Below are 23,886 nucleotides of genomic sequence, written 5' to 3'. Positions count from 1 at the left end.
TTCGCACTTGTATCGTAATGTACTATTTATTTATACTTGTATAATATTTTCGTTTTCTCCGTCGTGTATTTATTTTATGATTTCGCAGTGCCTTGATAATACTGTAATGTATACACACAAATTTACAAAAATTAACTAATAAAATATATTAATTACTAATCTAAAAAGGATACCGGTCATAGTCATAGTCCATAGGTCTCAAAGGCGAAAATGCCGTCAACTGCCCTCTTAAGACTTCTCCAGACGTTGATATTTCAAATGAGATCTGCGCCAGGCCAATCAAAATTTAAATTAAATGCTCAACTTCGCTCAAAATAAATTCGGACTTGCAGAAATGGGAACGGCTTGTCAAAGCGAAATGCAGATGGAGGAGTATGTTAATTTTATCGTTAAGATATTAGTCGCCATCTTTGTAAGTTTCATGTAAAGTGTAGAAAGATTATATTAATTAAATAAATTGAAGAAATAATAATTAATGTGGTTCATACACTAACGTATTTCTGGGGACAATTTAACAAGGTTTTTAAAGTGCATGATATACATATATATAGCTGTAAAATTGATTGTACACATCATGAATGGATTCATTCAATACCATACTAATGACCATAATGCGTCTCAAAACAATTCCAATTAGCCGCAAGATTTAAAATATTAATCGTAAGTAGATGAAACAAATACACTATCTTATACCTTCAAACGAGCAATTCTTGTATGTATATATATTTCGGGGATCTCGGAAACGGCTCTAACGATTTCGATGAAATTTGATATATGGGGGTTCTCGGGGCGAAAAATCGATCTAGCTAGGTCTTATCTCTGGGAAAACGCACATTTTTGAGTTTCAATATGTTTTCCGAGCAAAGTTCGGTCTCCCAGATATTGTATGCTTATAAAATTTGAGGAGTTTGACAAGAATAGGACAAATCAATATACAAAGGTAAAAAAATGACGATTCAGAAATTACGAAGTTCAAAGGTTGTTTGTGTTGTTGGGAGTGGCAAAAGTACGTGAGTTAAACCCTTGTTGCGTAGGCTTAGGTTGGTTAGAAAAATTCGGGAAAAGCCTGATGTATATTTAACGTGCTGCACGCGCTTCAGTATGTTTGAAGAACCCTTGACCCTCGGACTGATAAGCCGCACGAGGCGCGCTGCGCGCAAGCCAGAGTCGGGCGCCTACGGCGTTCTCATACTTAAAGAAGCGAGGCGGGCGAAGGCCGACGTAAATTCTTGGGCACCAAAGGCGTCGTCATGTAAACGGGGCTACTGATAGGGGGCACTGCGCGTGATCCGATACCCTCGTAGTAGGTACCTAATATGACTATAGGGGTGACGCCTAAGATAGTTATATCTTAAGTCTATAGTAAATATATAATAGTGAGGTTTACAGTTTGCAAAGCCACTATTTAAAAATGGCCACTTGGCCGCTTATTTTTATTAAGATTGCTCGCTCCGTTCAGGTTCAAAATTTTGCATTTGTCTCGCTAGCGATTTTTGACGCATATGAACATGAACAAGTATAAAACAAATTATCTTCGAAGTAATAAAACAGTCGACGTTAAAGATATATACTACAATATTGCACTTTATTCCATTGTGTTATAGTGCAACTGTATACATATTGACGTTTAATGCACAAAGGGTAATGGAGTTACCACTGAGCGTAATGCTTTTAACGTATCATAAGGAAAATTGTGGGCAAAATTTAAAAGCAGGGGTACTTTTAGAACGGGAATTTTAAAGGCTTATTTAAATAATTAATGAACTTTGTTTTACTGTAGATTACTATCGGTAATTTATCTTGAGTACTAGGTTTTATCAAGGACTATAGGTTATCAGCTATCAATGCCGTATAGATATCGAGATGCTAAAAATTTTTAAGGAACTACCGAATCCGGTTAAAATCACCGGATCTGGACCGGATCCAAGAAAATAAAAAACAAAGCCTACACACATCACGCGCTGTGCGTTTTAGATGAGGTAAAGGCGACGGATGAAAGGTATGAGTTAAACACAACAAAGAACGAATGAAAAAGTTTACATATAGTACGATAAGTATTTAATATAACGATGATTGAGTGAGAACAGAAGAGGATTTCCTCTTCGTTCACGTTGGTTACGACGATTACTTAAATAATTATAATAGAAGGAAATTTAAAGGATGGAGATGTCAAGGAAGGAAATGCCCTAGCCATCACCATGGTTACGATTTATGTTTGTGACTATAGGTACTTGTGTCTTTGACTCCAAACCAACTCTGACTAGAGCACTCGTGATATCTGCCACAAGTATATTACGATTTTCTATCGACGCAGATCGTAATGTTCCTGTGTAATGTTATGACGGTAGCCACATTAAACCAATAGATAGGTAGCATAGGTTCGTTAAATTGCTTCAAATGCCCGAAGGGCAAACTATCTAGAAATAGCGCTACGCGGAGCTCTGTCGACTCAGGGAAGAAGACAAAGATTTTCACGTTTCACGAATATCTAGGAATATCACAATCTGAATTTACAATCTAGGGGTACTGGAGGCCTACCGCGAAAACCCAAATTCGCAAATTGCGGGATCTTTCTTTTATACTCTCAATAACACGTAATTAGAGTGACAGAGAAAAAAGCCCGCAATTGACGAACTTCGATTTTCGCGGTTATAGCTGAGGTTGTTCATATAACAATGGAAGTCGCCGATAGACAACATGCCATTAATATGCAGGAAACACAATGTTGAGAATAGAACAAAAACAGCCAGCATCCAATGTCCATGCCATTGAGACAACTGTCGTCCACTAAGTAGTACGTTTCGTAGGGGTGAGTCTCTCGGATAAAAAGCTGGCAATCCATATGGACATACTTCTCGGGCAGTCTGTAAGATGGTAACTTCGACAGAAGACAGCGATGTCAGACCCGATCAAACGCCTTCGATCTGACTGTCAATATCTTACCTTGACTCTCAATGTGATAAAAACTATGATCACTCGTGTCAGTCAAGCAACCGTGCAGTATTTGAAGGCAGTTTTTTTAAAGACTTTTGAGACATCAGATTTTAGACATAGTAATCATCAAAATTATTGCTATATTGGATATTAATAATATATTTTATATCATGTTAGTATTTCTTTGTAATTATTCTGAAGTCTTAATAAAGTTACTTATATTAAATGTAAAAAGGGCATAAATAAATAACCGAAAATAACCGTTATAATAGATACCTATGTTGATTCTGTATTATATTTACAATCGGGGGTAACTAGTTAATACGCAATTCGAAGAAATGCTTACATCATTTTTTCAGTCACGGCTTATTCTCAGTATGCTCTCGTCAGATAATTAACTGAGAAATTATACCAATGTTTCTCAAACTGTGGATAGTGACGCCCCGGGGCGTCATCGCAGCGTTTTCTGGTGCGTTAGGAACCAGTATGCTCAATTTGCCGGCTCAATATTTTAAGACACAAAATAATTAGAGCATTATTAAAAAAGAGTGTCCAGGTTTTTAAAGAGTCAGCAACGCGCATGCAGCCTCTGGAGTTGTAGGCGTCCATAGGCTGCGGTGACTGCTTATCATCAGCGGGCTTTATGCTTGTTTGCCACCGTCGTGTTGTCAGTGAAACGCAAACTCGTTGAAATAGGTACCCAAACTTGGTCCAGGTCATTCACAGAGATTCAGAAGACCAAACTGAAGGTTTGCCAACGTCCTATAACTATGCTGCAGTATTTAAGGTGTTCAAACGACTGATCGCGGAAAAAACACCACGCTGCGCTCAAAAATTCGAATTGCAGACGTAAGCGAAAAAGCGCCAAGCTCAAATACGTCTACCGCAATTACCGCATGCATCTGGATAGGAGGGCTAACATAGCCACCGATTGGATGCTAGTAGAGGGGCGTAGGCGGAGCACGTCCAGGCGGAGCTGATGGGATAACTTGGACACCTCTCTCAACTGACTGACCGGAGGATGCACTAAACTGGGAGTCGTCGAAGTCAAGCGGAGAGCAGGAGCCTTTGCCCAGCAGTGGGAGACTTAAATCGGCTACTGAAAAAAATGTAAAGGGACACAATATAAAAGTTTGAGAGCCCCTAAGTTATATAGATAAGCACGTCATTTGACCTATGAGTTCAAGATAATGGTAAATAAGTGAGGTAAAGCCCCATGATGAATAAATGATAAGTAAACTGGACACACTTCTTAGCAGAGTAGGTAAATAATGATTCTGCTAACCTTACAGGCCTGTGCACACCGGAAGCGTGTGAAGCAAGTGCAGGTGCGCCATCGCGCACAATATACAGATCCTCATGAGAGACAGCACACCGCTTGCGTGACGTGTGCGTGCACGGTCCCAACATGCGCACGGGCACGTCTACGCACGCGTAGTCGATGTGATCTGACCTTAAATGTTACTTTATTACAAAATTCAAACCTAGAAAGTCTATTTATTTAAATCCGTCTATCGAAATATAATTGCAATCGAAATAAAATAAATACACATATATTTATAGAATTGGTCTCAACTGATCGACGAAACTATATCGAGTTAAAATTAGAAAACAATTTCAAGGTTAGGCTTCAATATAACAAGTAACTGCTTAAATAAATAGTCAGTTCCTGAAATAAATTAAACATTCACGGCCTCTTTATCATTACTTGCGACTCCTGCGAGGTCATATTATTTATTTTTATCTATTACTCAAAAAAATCAAAATTTTAATACTAAATCTAATTTTCTATTGTCAACTAATATATACCTATTACATAGTACATGTAAGTATGGAATATCTCGTTTGTAAGTTTTGTAACGACACAGTTTTTTTCTTTTTTTTGTGATAGGTTTCCTATCTAAATGTTCTTATGAAAGTATACGTTGACGAAATGAAAGCTAGAAGACATAGAATCTAATTGCCTTACATTTAATTTTACTAGTTCAATGTCTTAATTATAGTGCGTTTTAATACTGTGAAAATGAACAAACCAAATTAATTGAACAACATGCATAACAAACTTTATATTGTGCCTACGCGCCTTTTCCGTTATAAACGCGACCTTGATGCAACACAATAGAGTACTGAGTCGCATGACCATAGTTTCGCAATTGTGTAATGATCATTCTTACTAAAATTGCATTGACTTTAAATTGATAGTAGGTAGTTGATATCGCTTAGTATTACTTAACGGACCCGCTCAGCTGGACGTATATATATTTATATTTATTTATTTAAAAAAATGACAACTTAATTTATTTCAATAATAATTTCGTGACGAGAAAATGAAAGTTTTGAGTAGTGTTTTGTTTTCGTGTGTAATTTTGGGACCAGTGACGGGAGGAGTGTTACGAAATGATACATTTAGACTAGATCTAGTGCATTACAACGATTTTCACGCCAGGTGAGGTTGCGTTCATTTGCGGTGCAAGGTTGTGTTCAATTCAAGTATCTTCAGACATTCAAGGAATATAAACAAGGGAAAATAAACTCACTAAAGTAACACTAACAAGATTATTTAATGAGTTCAATATCGTTTATTGACATTTTATTACAATATATCACATCATATTCATTTAAACAAAATACATATTTAAAAAAAAATTCAAATTTTACACCTGACGAGAAAACAAATCAAATACTATAAATTGACGACCGGTCTGGCCTAGTAGGTGTAGCCGCCTATGAAGCCGATGGTCCCGGGTTCGAATCCCAGTAAGGGCATTTATGTGTGATGAACACAGATATTTGTTCCTGTCATAGGTGTTTTCTATGTATATAAGCATGTATTTATCTATATACATATGTATATCGTCGCCTAGCACCCATAGTACAAACTTTACTTAGTTTGGGGCTAGGCGATCTGTGTAAGATTGTCTCCAAATATTTATTTATTTATATTTAATTAAATAAACCTATAATTTTAATTAAATAATAACAAATGTTCAGTTAGGCAAAGATAATGCAGGATGACACTAAAATACACATAAATAGTTTTTTTTATGAATGAAATAAAATTATAAATATGAAGGCACATTTTTAGGGCAGAAATACACGGATTGCAAAATGCAACAATTGAGTATGTCTACTGTGTAATCCGCATCCTATGAATTGAAAGTGGGTGAATCAACTCTCGTCACTCGTTGCCATAGTTACGGTAGCTTGGGTCACTTAAAACCCTGGTATATGTAATAACCAAAATTTTAACCAGCCAAGTAAGTAACAGCTTGTGTGCAGTGTGGCTCTTTTAAATAACGAAGCTAATCTACCTTTTTGAGATGAACTACTTTATAAAAATAAAGCAATCGTTTCTCATACTACTCAATCTTGTTTTGCCACGTACGCTGTACAACTTTCAGTAGGCTTTAATATCAATATTTTATCTTATCTTCCTATTCATACATGAAAATGACAATTATTTATTAATTTTAATAAAATAAACATACGTACCTATACCTACCTCTGTGCGGTATATGGTAATAGTTTCCAAAAATATTTCTGATTCAGGTAGGTATATGCAGAGTTATGTCTTATTGTATTTGAAATACTTTTATTTAAAATGCAAATACAAATTGCAAAATACCTATTATGTATATTGTGTTTAAATACCATTTTAAGAAAACCATTTTTTATTTTATTTGAAATAGTGTTTGGGAACTATTTTCTATTTTCAAAATACTAAAATTAAAAAATACTTTTTAGGACTTAGGTACGGTCAAGGGATTCAATTTTAGTATCATTTCTTACCTTGTCACAGTGACGATAGTATGAGGTCATTGAGGTCCCTAGCGACATTCATGTTGATTTTCATTGTGACAAGGTACTAAATGCTACAGAAATTAAATTATTTGACTGTACCTATGTAGGTTAAGATTGCAACTCTCTCATTATTTTAACATGGAACTGTTAAATCTATTCAGTATCGTCGCACATGAGACATGACCAAGAGCGTAGTGAGTTGTTAAAAAAGTGGAATCCTGTGATGTATGTAACACCTGTTTGTAACACTACCTGCTTTTCGACACATAAATGCATTGATTGGAATTGAATCTTGTGCATTGCGAGGTTTCAAGGCATGAGAGGGAAATAAACTTTCCCGCCCAAATGAAACAAAAACAACCACACCAACGAGAGGCAAATACTAGCTGTAAAACATTACAAATCTAAATTAATTATTTTAAATATTTTATAAAACCATAATTTATAAGTTCATCCTGCCGGTTAACATGAGAAATCAACTCAAAATACTAATCTAGAGGACTGATTGACACACTATTTTCAAAGAATATCTCGAAAGTCTTTCCTACTCAAAAATTCCGAGTTTTTTTTTTATTCAGAGGACTTTTTATCGAGTATTTGTATTTTTAAGAAGTATTTTAAAAATATATTTTTTTTTATACGAGTATTTAAATATAAATTTTAAAACTATTTTGAATCTTGCATTTTATTTTATATACTATTTTTCAAATCTCTGGGTATTGGTTTATAATTAAATAAATATTAATGAGGACAAGTAAAAATATGAAAATAAAAGTAAATTTCAGTCATACATAATTAAAGTTATACGATGAATAACGTTTCGCGGTAATCTCATTGATATCACGCCCCATCCCGAATACGCCAATTCGAGTTTTAGTTGTTCGATCTGTTTCCGATATGATACTGATCTGTCAGTGTCAAAAGCTTTTGTTCAACCAAAAACGTCACTTTTGACACTGACAGAATCTATGTCCTGTCCTCTATGTCAGTTTAGTCCAAGAAGTTTTGAACATACATATCATTTTAGCGTAGATATACTTAACTTTAAAATATTAGTAAAAAGAGAAAGTAAAGTATTGAAAGTGATACCAAACATAAGAAATTTACATTAGGACGCCACGATGACATTATGTCTTTATAGTTAAGGTCGATAATCGGTTATTTCACGAGCCTTATAATATAATACATGCCGACTACTAAACACTAATAATATATCCAAGTCAAGCCAGAATCACATGACTAGACTCGCCTTCAAGGCGAACTGAATCTAATTTAATTCCGTCAAAGTTGCTATTCGAATGACAGAAAGAGATATAATTTAGGTGCATGAACAATGTGCATTGTATTTTTGCAAAGCGTTTAAGAAAAGTGAAGGGAATTCTGTTAAACGAATTTTAACTTTATACGCGTGTTGATAAAAGTTATTCTCGAAAGGTACGTATCATTTTGTACCTCTGACCAAACGTTTTTCAATTAACTGTTGTAATAACTAATAACCTGTAAGTAAAGATTATTCTAGGTTTTAATTATACTTAGACATACTTATTTGATAAGAACACGATTCATCCAGGTTTCTTCGGTTTTAGCCAATTCGAATGTTCATTGACATAATGATAATGTATAATGTCGAATTAAACAAAAAATAAATACTATATAAAAAAAAAAACAAACAAACAAGTACTAATAAATCTAAAATTCTGTTGATATGTAAATAACATGTCACAAGACTCACAAGTACATAATATATACAGGGTAGGCCATAAGGGTGTTGGCAGTTTGAAACAGAAGAAAAAAACTACAAAACGTACTTACAACATATTTAATACTACTTTTAAAAACTACAATTAATGAGAATTTTATGACTTAAAATAATGTGTAGGTATATTATTGGCCTTCTGAGTTTCTTGGCACTTTCGAAGACGAAGTCGTAAATTTTGTTTTTTTTTAGAAACTTTCCCTTCGGGGATATTGGCGATTTTCCGGATGATTTTCTTTTTGAGCTGCTCTAAAACTTTCGAATTATTCTCATAGACTACAGATTCGAGGTAACCCTACAGAAAAAAATCACGCGGATAGAGATCGGGGCTGCGTGGTGGCCATTTGTTATCATATCACTCCTTTTGGAAATGAGTTTAGAACATCTGATTGGCAAAATGAAGTCAGTTATTCGCATCATTTGGTTTAATTCAAAAATAAACTGAATCTTTTCTACCCTAAGATGAAAATTATGCTTCATAACTTGTCACAATGTTGATTTTTTTTCCAAAGCCCAAACTTTCTTACGCGTTGATTGTTGCGGATTATATCGAACTAAACGTCGAACTCGGTCGACAATGTCAGCCGTTCTCTCAGAGACCAGACGTCCACCAGGCATTGTTGCTATGGTCGAGCCGGTAGTCTCAAACATTAAGATCAATTTGCGTATCACATTAGCCCTTCACGCTAATCCCGTAAATGGTATTCCTGTCGACACACCCATCGTGCAGTAATCACCGATTTAGGGTTTTGGTAAAAAGTTCATACACAAAATGCAGGCTCCGCTCCCGTGTACTGCTCTATACCGAATAAATTTCCACGAAACGACGCGCATAGAAACATGCCTTTCCAGCTCCCCACCGCCAGCCGCCAAGCGGTTCCGAGAAATTAAAGAATGAAACTACCAACACCCGTGTGGACTACCCTGTATAATAAAAAACACTAAAAAAACTAGTTTATTAAGAGGATACGGGAGCTGAGATTTAAATATTTTAGGCGAATATATCCGTCTCACTAATGGAAGCGGGTCCTAAAACTTGTGCGATAAGGAAAGCCAGGTTAGGTGAAAAATACTGCGTAATAATTTCAAAAAACGATGTATCGTACTCGACTGTTTCCTCCTACAAAACTTAACCAAATGTAACGAAGTTTTGAGATCTAAATGGTAATGAAATTATTTGTGTCGGACTGTTTTGCTTTTTAGGCTGTCAATTGATGTCAGTTTTGAATGCCATGCTTTTATTTGCGGCCTAGTAAATTAGGCCATTTTTGCGAATATTTGAAGTGCACTGGCGCCTTAAGAAACAAAAATATCAAGAAAAGCAAAACAGTCCGACAGATATTAATAATAATAATCTAAGTTGAAAAAAAAAATTGCTCTAGCTTCCAAAAAGAAACAGTCGAGTACGTTTGTATGGAGAAATGACCACTCCTGTTGCCTCTTAAGGTTTCCAAGATTTCAGGTCCTATAATTGATAGATTTTGTACTATAAGGTTTTAAAGCTTTAAGGATAAAGACCTTTTGTACTAGAAGGTTTTCTTTTGTGCAATTAAGATTAAATAAATAAATAAAAGAAACAAACAAGAACCGAATGAGGTGTCTCACGTAAATTCCACTCTAAAATGAAATTACTAAACATATGGCCCATGTAAGCTTGAACAGACCGGTCTACACAAACAGCACCAGCACGCCTATGTCAGCCATCCCCTCCCTCAACCTTCTTTCGGGAAAGTGGTGACCCGATCAACGACGCCACTGTACTGACCGTAATCAGACTTTTAATCTAGCATGGTTAAAGCTCGGGGCTATATTATCTAATAATTATAAAAATTAATTACCTAGTCCAGTGAGAAACAACTTTTTGTGCTTGTATGTTGAAAGATGTATGCCTTTCTATAAATAACTACATATATTACAAACTTAAGTCTGTAAAATTTATGAGATCATAATTCATCGTGAATTATGCATATTCCACGTGCAAGCTACGAGGATCCTGGGGATATATCTGTTATACTTTCTAATAGAAAAGAAATTAATCTAGTTTTCACTATTTTCTTCTTCTGTCAATTGCTTTAATTATCATATATTATGTACTAAAGAAATAGTGACCACGCCATAAACCGTAATCCCTAGAGTTGGTCGCCTAGCCTTGCAAAAACCGGACAAGTGCGAGTCGGACTCGCCCACCGAGGGTTCCGTACTTTTTAGTATTTGTTGTTATAGCGGACGGACGGACGGACGGACGGATGGACGGACAGCGGAGTCTTAGTAATAGGGTCCCGTTTTACCCTTTGAGTACGGAACCCTAAAAATTACATATACTCGAGAATTTGGGACTGACCACCGTGGCCGAGTAGCCTATAGGTCTAGAGTGTTAGCCGCGTAAACTGAAGATGCCGTTTCGATTCTAGCCTCGGCCACTGGAAGGTTTATTAACTTTTTCTTTGTGTCTACGAAAAATTAAGTGTGACTACTTAAAAAATACTAATCATAATACTCAATTAAATCAAAATTCCTTAGTTACTTAAAATTTATTAAAAATAACAATATACATAATGGATATATACAGAAGATTACTATAACTAGCTTAAATCTAAAATTGGCCACTGAGGCATTGTAGCAAGGATGCTGGCGGCATTTCCTCGTTGTATCGCAATACTGATACGTTGTGCGAGGAAGCCGCCAGTTACGTCAACGGTCAGTTTATATTGGTCTATCTTAAATATGTATAAAATAATTTCCAGATTCGAAGAGACGTCAGTAAAGGACACAGTATGCAAAACGAACAACACAGGGTGCCTAGGCGGATTCGCAAGACTATTCCACGAGATCAATCATATAATAAGCCAGAAACCCGATGCCATTCTCTTGAATGCTGGAGACGACTTCCAAGGCACCTACTGGTACACTTTGTTGAAAGATAAAGTCATGTCCACCTTTATCAATATGCTGCCAAATGATGCTCATGTAAGTATATGGATTTGTAAGTTTTTCCAGTATACGGAACAATCGCAGTGGCTTACGTAAGCGAACAACTCGCGAACGCGAAGCGGCGCGGCGCAGATGAATCAGTCCTTTGATACCTATGGAAGTGTCCTACGTGGGTGATCTCGTTGCGAACGCGAATACTGTAGGCCGTCGCGCCGCGCCGCTTCGCGTTCGCGAGTTGTTCACTAAGACGTAAGAGGCGGTGCTAAAGTCAAGCTATCCAGAAAGAATTAAGTCAGAGGCCCTTTCCACAATTTAATGAAATGTAACAGCTATACCGAGCAGATGCCGCTCTTACCCGTCTTATAGAACGCACGCAACGCCCACCAAGGTGTAAGGTATACTATTGAGAGATGATGCAATCTATAATTTACTACTAGGTATTATGTGACTAAATGTTGAGTAATGGCTTAAAAAGTGGACGTCTGCGTAATAAAATGGTATCCGTAAGAAAACAGATAAATATTAAGGTAAATGGCCCAAGGGGCAACCGTGCCTAATTGTCAGATACAGGATGCTTAGCCAACGTGAAACACAACTGTCACTATATCGCACTAATATGGGAGTGATAGAGAAAAATGACTACGCTACACTACGGAGCTTTAAGAGGCAACAGGAGTAGTCATTTCTCTATACAAACGTACTCGACTGTTTCCTCCGTGGTTTTTGCAACAGTTTATTATTATTAATATCGGTGTCGGACTGTTTTGCTTTTTTAAATATTTTTGTTTCTTAAGGCGCTACTGCACTTCAAATATTCGCGAAAACGGCCTAATTTACTAAGCCACAGATATAAACATGGTATTCAAAACTGATATTAATTAACCTATTAATTAGCCTAAACAGCAAAACAGCCCCACACAGATAATTTCATATCGTATCATATCATTTATTCCATTGAATCATGTTCATTTGTACATTTTGGTCTTAAATATAGTCAAGTAGGTACATGATACCCTGCTAGGGTGTACAATTTAAGACTTAAAATTATAAATTATAATTTACATTAATTTCTAGTAAATGTCAAAACAAGTATATACGTATTAAAATATAAATAATTCATGCAGAAGCATATTTACAATATCATTGGTAATCATCAATCATAAAATAAAAAAATAACAATAATTAATCAATAATCATAAAATTCATAAACAATCATTTTCACAATCCATTTAGATCTCAAAATTTCTTTACATTTGGTTTAGTTTTGGAGGAGGAAACAGTCGAGTCCTTATGGTATATGATATATTTACCTAAAATATTTAAATCTCAGGTCCCGTATCCCCTTAACGATTGGCACATTGGCTAAGCATCCAGGTCAGGTCAAGTTAGAGGTCCGCCCATTCGTGAGCGGTTTTGCCTAGCTGCTGGGACAGACAGACAGACGGACGGACAACGGAGTCCTAAAAATTTAACAGCTTTTTTACTTCACCAGCCCAAGCCGGAAAGAAGTGAAAAGCTTTTTAAAGCGAAACCTATAAACCTAGAATATATTATGTTGAAGCGATCGACATCAAAATCAAAGTGATTTGTTAAGATTTAGTGGAAAATGTTTTCTCCCGAAATGGAATTTCATAGAAAAAGTACCGTTATTTCGCTAGGATCGCAAAGCTATTCTTCCTTCTTAAGGATGACTCACGTTAGAACGTTCCGAGCCCGGGCCGGGACGTCCGACACTTCGTTTTCTATGACGGGTGATCGGTGATCACGTGATATTTTCTATAGAAAACGAAGTATCGGACACCCCGACCCGGATCCGGAAAGTTTTACATATTAGAAACATGTATTTTTGTAAAGATATTATAAATGCTTTTGACCCGTAGTAACTCAAAAAATACCGGACATATTGCTAAGAAAATTCAAAAATTTCGCTTAGTATATCAACGTCGTAATGTAAATCTGGCTCTTAAGATTATATTTTTATCGCAATAGTCAAGTACCTAACATCGATTCCGGGAATTATCTTAATAGGCTCATTAGGCTCCATAGTTATAAATAGACATTGAGTACAAATCTCTCAAACGTTGTTATTACTTATTTTAATCTCTAAGATTTATCTTAATATGCTACATAGTTATAAATAGACATTGAGTACAAATCTCTCAAACGTTGTTATTACCTATTTTTATCTCTAGTGTTTTCAATATCTAATATATCATAATCTTAATGCCTACATCACGTATCATATGACATAATATTTTACATGTCTCATTGGTAACGACCTCATTGTTAAGTGTGGAAAATGATCAGTGTTCTGTAACGCAGCGGCTTACGTGAGCGAATAACTCGCGAATGCGACACGGCGCGGCGCCACGGCCCAACGGCATTCGCGTTCACAACGAGATCGCCCACGTAGGACACTTCTATCCCAAGCAACACAAACAGTTGTATAGCAGCACTTGAATGGTTTCCGATTAAACCTAAAGCTGTATAATATGGCTCTATAACAGAACTATATCCGGATATAGTTCTGTTATAATGCCAAAATGGGCACAAATTATACAGCTTTAGGTTTAATACACATTTTACCACTTTGGAAGTGTCTCTCGCGCAAACTATTCAGTTTAGAATCATTATCATTATTAAAGACCTATCCATAGATACCCCACACGTATGTGTTTGATGAAAAAATTTGAAATGATTTTTAGTTTCAGTTCTAAGTATGGGGAACCCCCAAAATTTATTGTTTTTTTTTTCTATTTTTGGGTGAAAATCTTGATGCGGTTCATAGAATACATCTACTTACCAAGTTTGAACAGTATAGTTCTTATAGTTTCGGAAAAAAGTGGCTGTGACATAAACTGACAGATAGGACATGACGAATCTATAAGGGTTCCGTTTTTTGCCATTTGGCTACGGAACCCTAAAAATAAAAATTGCAACTTTCTAGCACTAACGATCAGGGAGCAAAGCCTCGGACAGACAGACGGACATGGGGAAACTATAAGGATTCCTAGTTGACTACGAAACTCTAAAATTGTTACCAACGACCGGTGATGGATCGAAAAAAGTCAAACAATGGACAGAAATTAATATACATAGGAATATAACTAATATTCTATTGTATTTTTAAACGAACCTGTACACATACGCACATTTACATCTGTTTTACTATCCACGTGCTAACATAAATATGTGCAATATTACCGGTACTTCATTTAAATTTTTGTTTCTGGTTATTGTTTAGTTAATAGACATTGATGACCGGCATATGACCCTCTTTGACTATGATTGTGATTAAAGAATTATTAATTATAATATGGAGATCAATTCTAAGAAAATAACGCGCCCTGTAGGCCCCTGTAGCCCTATGACTGCCAAAATAGGGCAGCGTATGTACTGTGCCATATATTTTAGTATCAATAAGTTCTCAAACATGAATTTTTGAGAACAACATTACGATTTACTTCAAAGAGTCGTACAGTGACATCAAAATCACCTGTGGAATTCGAAGCACGAATTTGTCTTAGATTTTACACATCTTAACTACACAATCAACAATCAATTAATTTTTGATTGTAATTTATACCTATTGCCCATTGAATAATGTTCAAACACGTGAATGCAATTTTGTGAATGAAATAAAGATTAACCAAACTCAACAACAACATTTGTGGGAGTGTTTAGTGAAAGATACCATTTCACGACATTTCGCTTCCGAGTTGCATGCGTTTTTGTGGAAGTGGTCGAAAATGGTTAGAATAGTTTTGTTATAATTATATACATCCTAAGGACGAAAAGTGTAAAAGAATACCAGTATATTTTTTATTTGGACTTTAAAAACATACGCTAAAAATGTCAGTTAACTTCTATATTTGTTTATTTTCAGACTTTAGGAAACCACGAGTTCGACGACGGGGTAGCAGGCCTGGTGCCGTACCTGAAAGCACTCAAGGACCCGGTGGTGGTCGCCAACTTAGACATCACTCGGGAACCTTCTCTACAGGGCTTGTTCCAGCCTCATGTGGTGCTGGAGAGGAAAGGACGAAAGATCGGCATCATTGGGGTTACTACACCGGATACCAAAGTAAATTAAATTTTAAATAGTTATAGCTAGGGAACGAATTATTTTGATTTGATTTATTTTTTTAAGTAGACACTCTAAGGACAATGTGGAGAAGACGGCATATACAATTTTTGGTTGGTTAACCGTTACAGGGCAAGAAGCTGATAAAATCCGACAGATTTTAAAGGTGTAGTCTTGACCGTATTTAGAGAATAAAATGTCGTACAAAGTTTTCTGAAATCGGTTCTTGTTTTAGAGATAATGACAATTTTTATAAAAAATTGTTTCTGTAATAACTTTGCGAAAAACTCCTTTTTACTAAACTGCGACGTTGCCACTATGTGACTTGCTCTAGACATATGGTCTTTTGCCAAAAGTAAATTAAACTAGATTATTAATTAAGTACATATTTTACAACCGTTATGTATTTTTAAGGTTTCGAGCATTTGTGTGTAATATATTGCACCGTTTCGTTGTTTTAAATGTTTTTGTAATTTTACTTTGTTACATATTGCAATTTAATGGATGACTGTCATTGGCCTTCTTTTATGTAACCATTTATATGTTTAATTATATTTACGGCCGTTGTTATCCTGAATACCAATAAAATAAAAATAAAAATAATATTGTTATAACCTCAGGAATGCGTGGTTAAAATCTGCCGGGTTTTACCAGCCCACGGTGTATATATTTTCAGTTTGTAATATCTAGATAGTATTAACTACTTTTAGTTACTGTATTTATCTATATGCATTAAGCAATATTACTATTAGATGTGTGTCAAAAATACGTCATACACAAAAATAGCCCAATTTGTTCTGCTGAGCGACGAAAACGAAGCAATTCGATGCGCGAATGTATACATATTTTTGATTTACAATGGAAAACAAGCGTGTAGCCTGTCTGCTATTATGCAGACACATCTATAACTTCTGAGGAGAATTTTAGCGATACTAGAAATATATGAAAGCATCCGTGAGAGGCCTACGTGGCATACTCAGCATTATAACTCGTAGATTGTAGTACAACAACTCTATAAATAAAATAATGAATTAAGAAATAACCATACTTAAGGCGTTAGGTACTTATTATGAATCTATACCCTTAGGACTTATCAAACTCGGAAGGCGTTAAATTTCTGGACCCTCTTCCTATAGTCCAGAAGGAAGCCAAGCTGTTAACTGAACAAGGAGTTGATATTATCATCGTGTTATCTCATTGTGGACTTTATGTTGACAAGTGAGTATGCATATAAGATATAAGACAGGATTAAATAAGTTGTAACCTTTTCGCATCCCAATACGGGACATTAGGACAATTAATTAAGTAGGTACGAGCCGCCTTGACACTCAATTGCAATTGAGTGTCAAGGCGGCGCGAACTCACTACCTACCTTATTAGATTACCGTTTTATTTGTATGTAAAACTTCTGCTCGCTCTATTTTTTTTGTATTAAAATTTTCTGCAGCGAAAACTAGTACCAGACATAAGTAATATATGTTACTTGAATGTTGTTGTCAAATTTAATGTTATTACAGAATGACATTTTAATATGACAGTGTAATTTCGATTGTATGGTGGCGGCTAGGTTCTTGTGACCACTTGTGACTCTTAACAAGTTAATACAAAAAGAAAAGGTTGTGACTTAAAGCCTCCTTGGCACTCAATTATCCTAACGATCCGAATTGGAAAAACAGGACAAGTGCGAGTCGGACTCGCCCATCGAAGGTTACTTACATGTTCCGTATTTTTATTTTTATTTTTTCCAAATTATGAGTATAATACCAATATATTTTTCCCTGTATTTATGAAATAAGACGATATTACTTGCCAAATTTCATAGTTTTAGGTCAACAGGAAGTTTCGAAATATACTGTTATTGCGGCATAAACGGCCACATCTTTTTAGGGTTCCGTAGCCAAATGGCAAAAAACGGAACCCTTATAGATTCGTCATGTCCGTCTGTCTGTCCGATTCTGTCACAGCCACTTTTTTCCGAAACTATAAGAGCTGTACTGTTCAAACTTAATAAGTGGATGTATTCTATGAACCGCATTAAGATTTTCACACAAAAATAGAAAAAAAACAATAAATTTTGGGGGTTCCCCATACTTAGAACTGAAACTCAAAAAAATATTTTTCATCAAACCCATACGTGTGGGGTATCTATGGATAGGTCTTCAAAAATGATATTGAGGTTTCTAATATAATTTTTTTCTAAAGTGAATAGTTTGCGCGAGAGACACTTCCAAAGTGAAAAAATGTGTGCCCCCCCCCCCCCCCCCCCGTAACTTCTAAAATAACAGAATGAAAAATCTAAAAAAAAAATATAATTTACATTACGATGCAAACTTCCACCGAAAATTGGTTTGAACGAGATCTAGTAAGTAGTTTTTTTAATAAGTCATAAAATAAAAAAAATTGTTTTTTTTTCATCAAACCCATACGTGTGGGGTATCTATGGATAGGTCTTCAAAAATGATATTTAGGTTTCTAATATCATTTTTTTCTAAACTGAATAGTTTGCTCGAGAGACACTATCAAAGTGGTAAAATGTGTGTCCAAAGTGGTAAAATGTGTGTCCAAAGTGGTAAAATGTTGAACGAGATCTAGTAAGTAGTTTTTTTTAATACGTCATAAAGGAACCCGTCATGGGCGAGTCCGACTCGCACTTGGCCGCTTTTTTTTAAAGTTAATTTAGAAGCTTGATTTTTTCACAACTTAAAGGGACTGTAGACCTGAGTAGGTATATGGTTTTAATTTTAACTCGAGATCTCCACGTGTTCTCGAGGTAAAGGGTCTTGACAGATAAACGGACAGACGAAAGGACGGACGGACGGACAACAATGCGATCCTATAAGGGTTCAGTTTTATCCTTTTGAGTTATGGAACACAAACAATGCAAAAATACGGTTACAAATTATTTTTTCCTGGCCTATATCTACACCTAAAATTTCATAATTACGTCCGTTAACAACACAAAGTCCATTATAAGCACGAGTAAAACCTACTGTCAAATAGGTATTATGAAGAATCGTGCGTAGTTGATTTAAAACATCCAAGATCGTTTTATTCGTCTATGAAAATTTATATCTACTATATTGTATAATATTGAAACCATTAAAAATACATAGGTATCTATTTTGAATGAGGTTACTCATCCATAATCCCGTTCAGATTTGATGGAAGACCCTATCGGGTTTATCCACATCTATCGGAGTTTATTTTATATACGACTTAAAGACAATTTAAATGCAAAGACAGTAGCCTTGTGCTATAAATCCCAATAAAGCTGTCATGCTATAAAGTATAATGCTGAAGACAGGCAATAGCATCGGTGGTAAAGGAGTGAATAGATTTTTACAGTGGGATATAGTTTCTGCTTACTGTAGATTTATTTCCCGGGTAAATTTGTGATGCTTGGTGAATCGCCTTGCAAAAATGGCATCGTGGAAAGGCTATACTGAAAGTTATTCTTATAAACTTATAATTTCTCCTTTTAGGTTATTTAAAACTAAGTTTTTTTCATGTCATACAGTGTTAACCCGACACTAAGGGTCTCCCCAAACCAGTCGACGCGGAGTCGGCTTTCGCCGAGTGTTTTACACCACACTATTCGCATTTAGCCGATCGACCGTCTCCGCGGTTGGACACCTGCGTTTAGCAGTCTCATCCTCCTTGCGGCCGTAGAGACGCCCGATCGCCTGCGACTTGCTATCGCAACAGTTGTAAAGCGACGGTCGGCTCTCCCGTGCTCCGTCCTGCCGTCGAGACGTCAGACAGCACACGTACAGCCGTTGAGTCCGACGAACAGATGTAGGACAGCGGGTGATCGGCAATCGTAAATCTCATTTTTGGAGACTGGTTGTTAGTAACAACCTGAGTTTGAAATTGAACAGACCTGTAAGATTATTTTCCTTGGTAATTGTTACATATTATATAATAACCTGTGATGATGGATATTTTACGTAGACGGGCATGGAAAAAAAGGCTTACCAGCATTTTTATCGTAGCCTACTTGTTGGAAGAGATAGAACAGCAGCAAAAGCGGAGGCGACCGTGGGTTGATTCTTTGTGGCAATATAGATTAAGTGAAGGTGAATTTAATTTACGATATCCTCGTTTGAGACTCGATCCAAAAATGTTTTACGATTATTATGGCCGTCATCGGCTCTGTTCGGCCGTCGTCAGCTATGTTCGGCCGTCGAAGACGCTGATCGGCTTCCGCCAGCTCTGACCGGTCCTTATCGTAGGTACTCGGCCGTGATCGGAGCCGTTCAACTCTTTCCGGCACCGTACGGCGGTATAAGGAGATTTATGAATGCGAACGTGTGCGGTAGGCTGCAAACAGCGTCGTACGAATGCGAACAGCTTTACGGCAAAACGCCGTTTTCCCGTCGAAAGACGTCGTTTCGCGTGGGCCGAGCCGATTTACGACTTATTCGCTCTTATTGCGTTGACATAAAGCTTTTTCCGTACGCGATTTACCGAAACGGCGTCGACTAGTTTGGGGAGACCCTAAGAATCCACTACGCCGATTTAAAATTGTATCATCCAAATAAAAACAAGCTAGTCTATTTAACCATTTAAAGGGCTAGATTAATATGAAATACCTACAATTTAAGCCTCATTGCCACTGCATTGTCCTAAAAAATATACACAAGACAATCTTATAGACTTAGGCTGGACTGTTTTACCATAAAATATAGAAAGTGCCTCTTTTATATAAATGTCTTTAGTCGGAGGATAGTTTAACTGTGTCAATTTTTTCCCTAATAATAATTGTAAAGACGTGACTTTTTAAATTACCCTCAAAATCGTGAAGCAAATGATCTTAAAGATAAAATAAATGCAGGCTTTCCTCATCTTTAGTAGTCTTGCTAACTGTATTGTTAATAATTGCCAAAATATCCTCACAACTTGACTGACGGTCGCGACCTCGTGTGGTCGTTACTCTTTTCACCAAGGCTTGATCAACAACCTGCTCGAATTTCCACCTTCCGAATAATGGACGTCTATATTCTGGCGTGGCTTTACTATTGTGCCGATCAGCTACGTGAATGTGAGTGAATTGTGATTTGCCTTCATTTGTAGCTCAGGAAATGCTTAACCCTGTATGCTAGTTGCATGTGTGTTCTCTCGTTAGTGGCATTGTTTCAGCTCGTATGATCCACTATAGGTCACGTTGCTTCTAGTCAGTCGTACTGCTTCAACAAATGAGGTAGACTTAATACAATTCTTCCCTGAAGTCACCGTAGAAACGGACTCTCGGGAGCTGTCCGGCACAACTATGGTAACCCAACAAATCAGTGGACATCCACATATGCTTCTCAAAGTCAAAAAATACCCTACAATCATATTTTTTTACCTACAGAGCAATGGCAAAAGCAGTCGGCGAGAATGTAGACATCATAGTCGGTGGACACACACACAGTCTGCTCTGGAATGGAACTGCTCCCAGTCATGAAGTGGTGGCCGGCAGCTATCCGGAGTATGAAGAAGCTGACAACAGGCCGGGACACAAGGTATGTTGCAACCAAGGACGAACGCCCAGACAGAACTATTTAGGCGTTGAGGCGACCTGAATTAAGTATAATACACTCATTTTTCATCACTTTCTGCGTGGTGATTTTGAAAATAGCTCAACAAGCTACGGTCTGGCAGTTTGGTCAAGCAGCTTTGGCGTCATTAACCGAGTGACGAAATAGAGTAGAGAGAGTACCTACATCCTAGTAGAGTATTTGTATGTATGTTTATGTTTATTTACTATTTGGGTAACTCTAATTGGTCGAAGATTAAGTTCAAAGGCGTAAAATGTGTTAGGGAAACACTATATATTAAGCCTAGCTTAGGCTGATCATAATTTTGCCTTTCTTTGAATACGCCTATCTTTTACAGGTCCTTGTTGTAACGGCTTCAGCGTACAGCAAATATTTGGGAAATATTGGTGTCAATTTCGACGCAAATGGGGAAATTGTATCTTTTGTCGCCGAACCAGTATTTTTGGACAGAAGTATTCCTGAAGGTATTTGCAGTCAAAAAGCATGAATAAGTAGGGAACGTAAATAACCCGTTTTCAGGACCTACTGCACCTTAATGTCAATGAAGCTGTGAGGAAAAATATGAGGCTAAGCTACCTTGATTACCTATTATTTTATTTTTAGATCCAAACATAAAAGCACTTATGAAACCTTACATGGACCAGATTCACGAGGCCATAAATGGGGTGATTGGCACCGCCACTGACGAATTAAGCATGTGTGGCACAGAAGAGTGTGCTCTTGGAGACATAATTGCGGATTCCTTCTTGGATATTGTAAGTCAGCTCCCACATAACTATCGCTTAGAATTCCTTTTTAATCGCAGATATTTCACTATTCTCACTTAAAAAATATATTTCAAGGCAAAATTGTCACTTTATTGAAATGATTGGTCTCTAAATTTACCAACAGTCAGTTACTGGCTAACACTCCTAAACGATTGTCAACCATTATCATACCATTATAGAGCAATTTTGCTGCTCTTTTACACAAGGCCAATAATCAGGATAATCCACTAAGTCAAAATAATAATGCCATTAAAATTGATAATTAGAGTTCTAACTCAATGGACTGGTATACTTAATAATTTATTATTTTGTTTAAATTCTATTACGACCGGTTTGGTCTAGTGGGTAGTGACCCTGCCTACGAAGCTGATGGTCCCGGGTTCAAATCCTGGTAAGGGCATTTATTCGTGTGATGAGCATGGATATTTGTTCCCGAGTCATGTGTGTTTTCTATTTAAGTATTTATAAATATTTATATATTATATATATCGTTGTCTAAGTACCCTCAACACAAGCCTTATTGAGCTTACTGTGGGATTTAGTCAATTTGTGTAATAATGTCCTATAATATTTATTTATTTATTTATTTATTTATTATTACGAAACTTAAATTTAATACAGCAAATGAAAAATATTTTAAAAATATCATACATATTTCTTATTACAGGCAAAACAGAAAGCTCCATCAAATCTGACGTCTATATCATTTATTTTTAATAAAATGATACGGACTTTTATCGACAAAGGGGGTGAGTAAACGACATTGTCGAGTTATCGACAAACAGCCAACTCCGAGGCTGTAAACAAAATTACTTGTGATATACATATATATACACGTTTTACTACATATTTATGAAGATTGTGCATGCATTTTATGCACATTACCCTGAGAAGATTTTATTTGGCCTCATTGAACTATTATTACTACGTATAGCCAGCAGCGGAGAACTAGTTTTTTGGCGCCATGAGTTGTTGCCGTTATGACAACAAACCATAGAAGCGGAGCGTGAATCTCGCGACCTAAACGCGTAAACGCCATGAATTTTTACGGCGCTTACGGCGTTTTGGTCGCGTGGTACAGGTTGCAATTGCAACAATTACATTGTTCGATATGGCTTTTCTATATAGTACTCGTATAACTCCACATTTGGATGTGGCCTTCGCCATGTTGTGGATTTCAGTGGTACTGATTTATTTCACTGTCAAGGAGACTGACAACAGACTTCGAAGTCATCGAATGTTACCGATGTTAACAAGAAGAAAAGATTACGCAATTCTAAACAAGTTTACCACAAAAAACAAAACCACAAAAAGATTGTCTAAGATGCAAGAAATAGTTATTTACCTACACGTCAACAGCTCGAACTAGGGTAATTTGCTGTTTAAAAACAGTGAGCAAAATCGCATTTTGCTCACTGAGTGAGACAAAAGAAAATTCAAGTAACCTTTATATCGAATTTCAACGTGCGGAACGGATTACATTTTTTCAGATTGTATTTTTACCTTCCAAATATGTTCTAACTGCCGACTTGAAATTTTTTGTGTACTACACGAGATCAAAGTTATTTACATCTCGTGCGCTTTTGAGTCCCTTACTCACTCAAAATAAGCACTCGAATAAATATCAAACTTGTTCTACAAATAACTATTGTGCAGCAAAACAGGAAAGTTCGTTTTTCTTGCGAGTGTTGATTTCGTCCCGAGTTAGCGAAAGATTCTATAATTAAATCACGAGCGAAGCGAGTGATTCTAAGTTAGAAATTTGAGCGTAGCGAGGGACTCAAAAACACGAGATGTAAAATAACTTTTCTCTCGTGTGATACATACAACTTTTCACCTCATGTTGTGAGAACATATTAAAGATTTAAAAAATTCAATGTCAAGTAAACTTAACCACATTTATTTACATTCATTAATGAAAGGCATCATCATTATGACGAAAGCTTCTAGAAATATTCCTGTATTCGTGGCCTTCACTAAATTCAAACGCTACTTTGTCCCACTCCCTGGAGCGGCGAAAGTAGGCTTGTTCGAGGTGCTGAGGTGAAAAATTATTTTGTATATGATATATTA

At 36.4% G+C, this 23,886-nt stretch overlaps 1 protein-coding gene across 3 annotated transcripts in view; it reads left to right on the top strand.

Moving 5' to 3' along the window:
- Positions 1-23,886, top strand: part of LOC133529401 (apyrase-like) — a 192,007-nt gene that overhangs the window by 165,351 nt on the left and 2,770 nt on the right. For 2 of the 3 annotated variants that reach the window (XM_061867107.1, XM_061867106.1), the window contains exons 1-8: positions 5,149-5,380; positions 11,236-11,458; positions 15,309-15,506; positions 16,594-16,724; positions 20,860-21,010; positions 21,384-21,510; positions 21,650-21,801; positions 22,481-22,562. In XM_061867107.1, coding sequence (XP_061723091.1) covers positions 5,262-5,380; positions 11,236-11,458; positions 15,309-15,506; positions 16,594-16,724; positions 20,860-21,010; positions 21,384-21,510; positions 21,650-21,801; positions 22,481-22,562 — 1,183 coding nt within the window. In that variant the 5' untranslated portion in view covers positions 5,149-5,261. Of the gene's footprint in view, positions 1-5,148; positions 5,381-11,235; positions 11,459-15,308; positions 15,507-16,593; positions 16,725-20,859; positions 21,011-21,383; positions 21,511-21,649; positions 21,802-22,480; positions 22,563-23,886 lie in introns of those variants that run through there. The other variant, XM_061867108.1, reaches the window with a different exon arrangement.

The sequence above is a fragment of the Cydia pomonella genome, chromosome 20 (assembly GCF_033807575.1).
Source record: "Cydia pomonella isolate Wapato2018A chromosome 20, ilCydPomo1, whole genome shotgun sequence".
Classification (NCBI taxonomy): Eukaryota; Metazoa; Arthropoda; class Insecta; order Lepidoptera; family Tortricidae; genus Cydia; species Cydia pomonella.
Note: the sequence above shows the minus strand (reverse complement) of the source record. Positions and strands in the feature narration are given on the sequence as shown.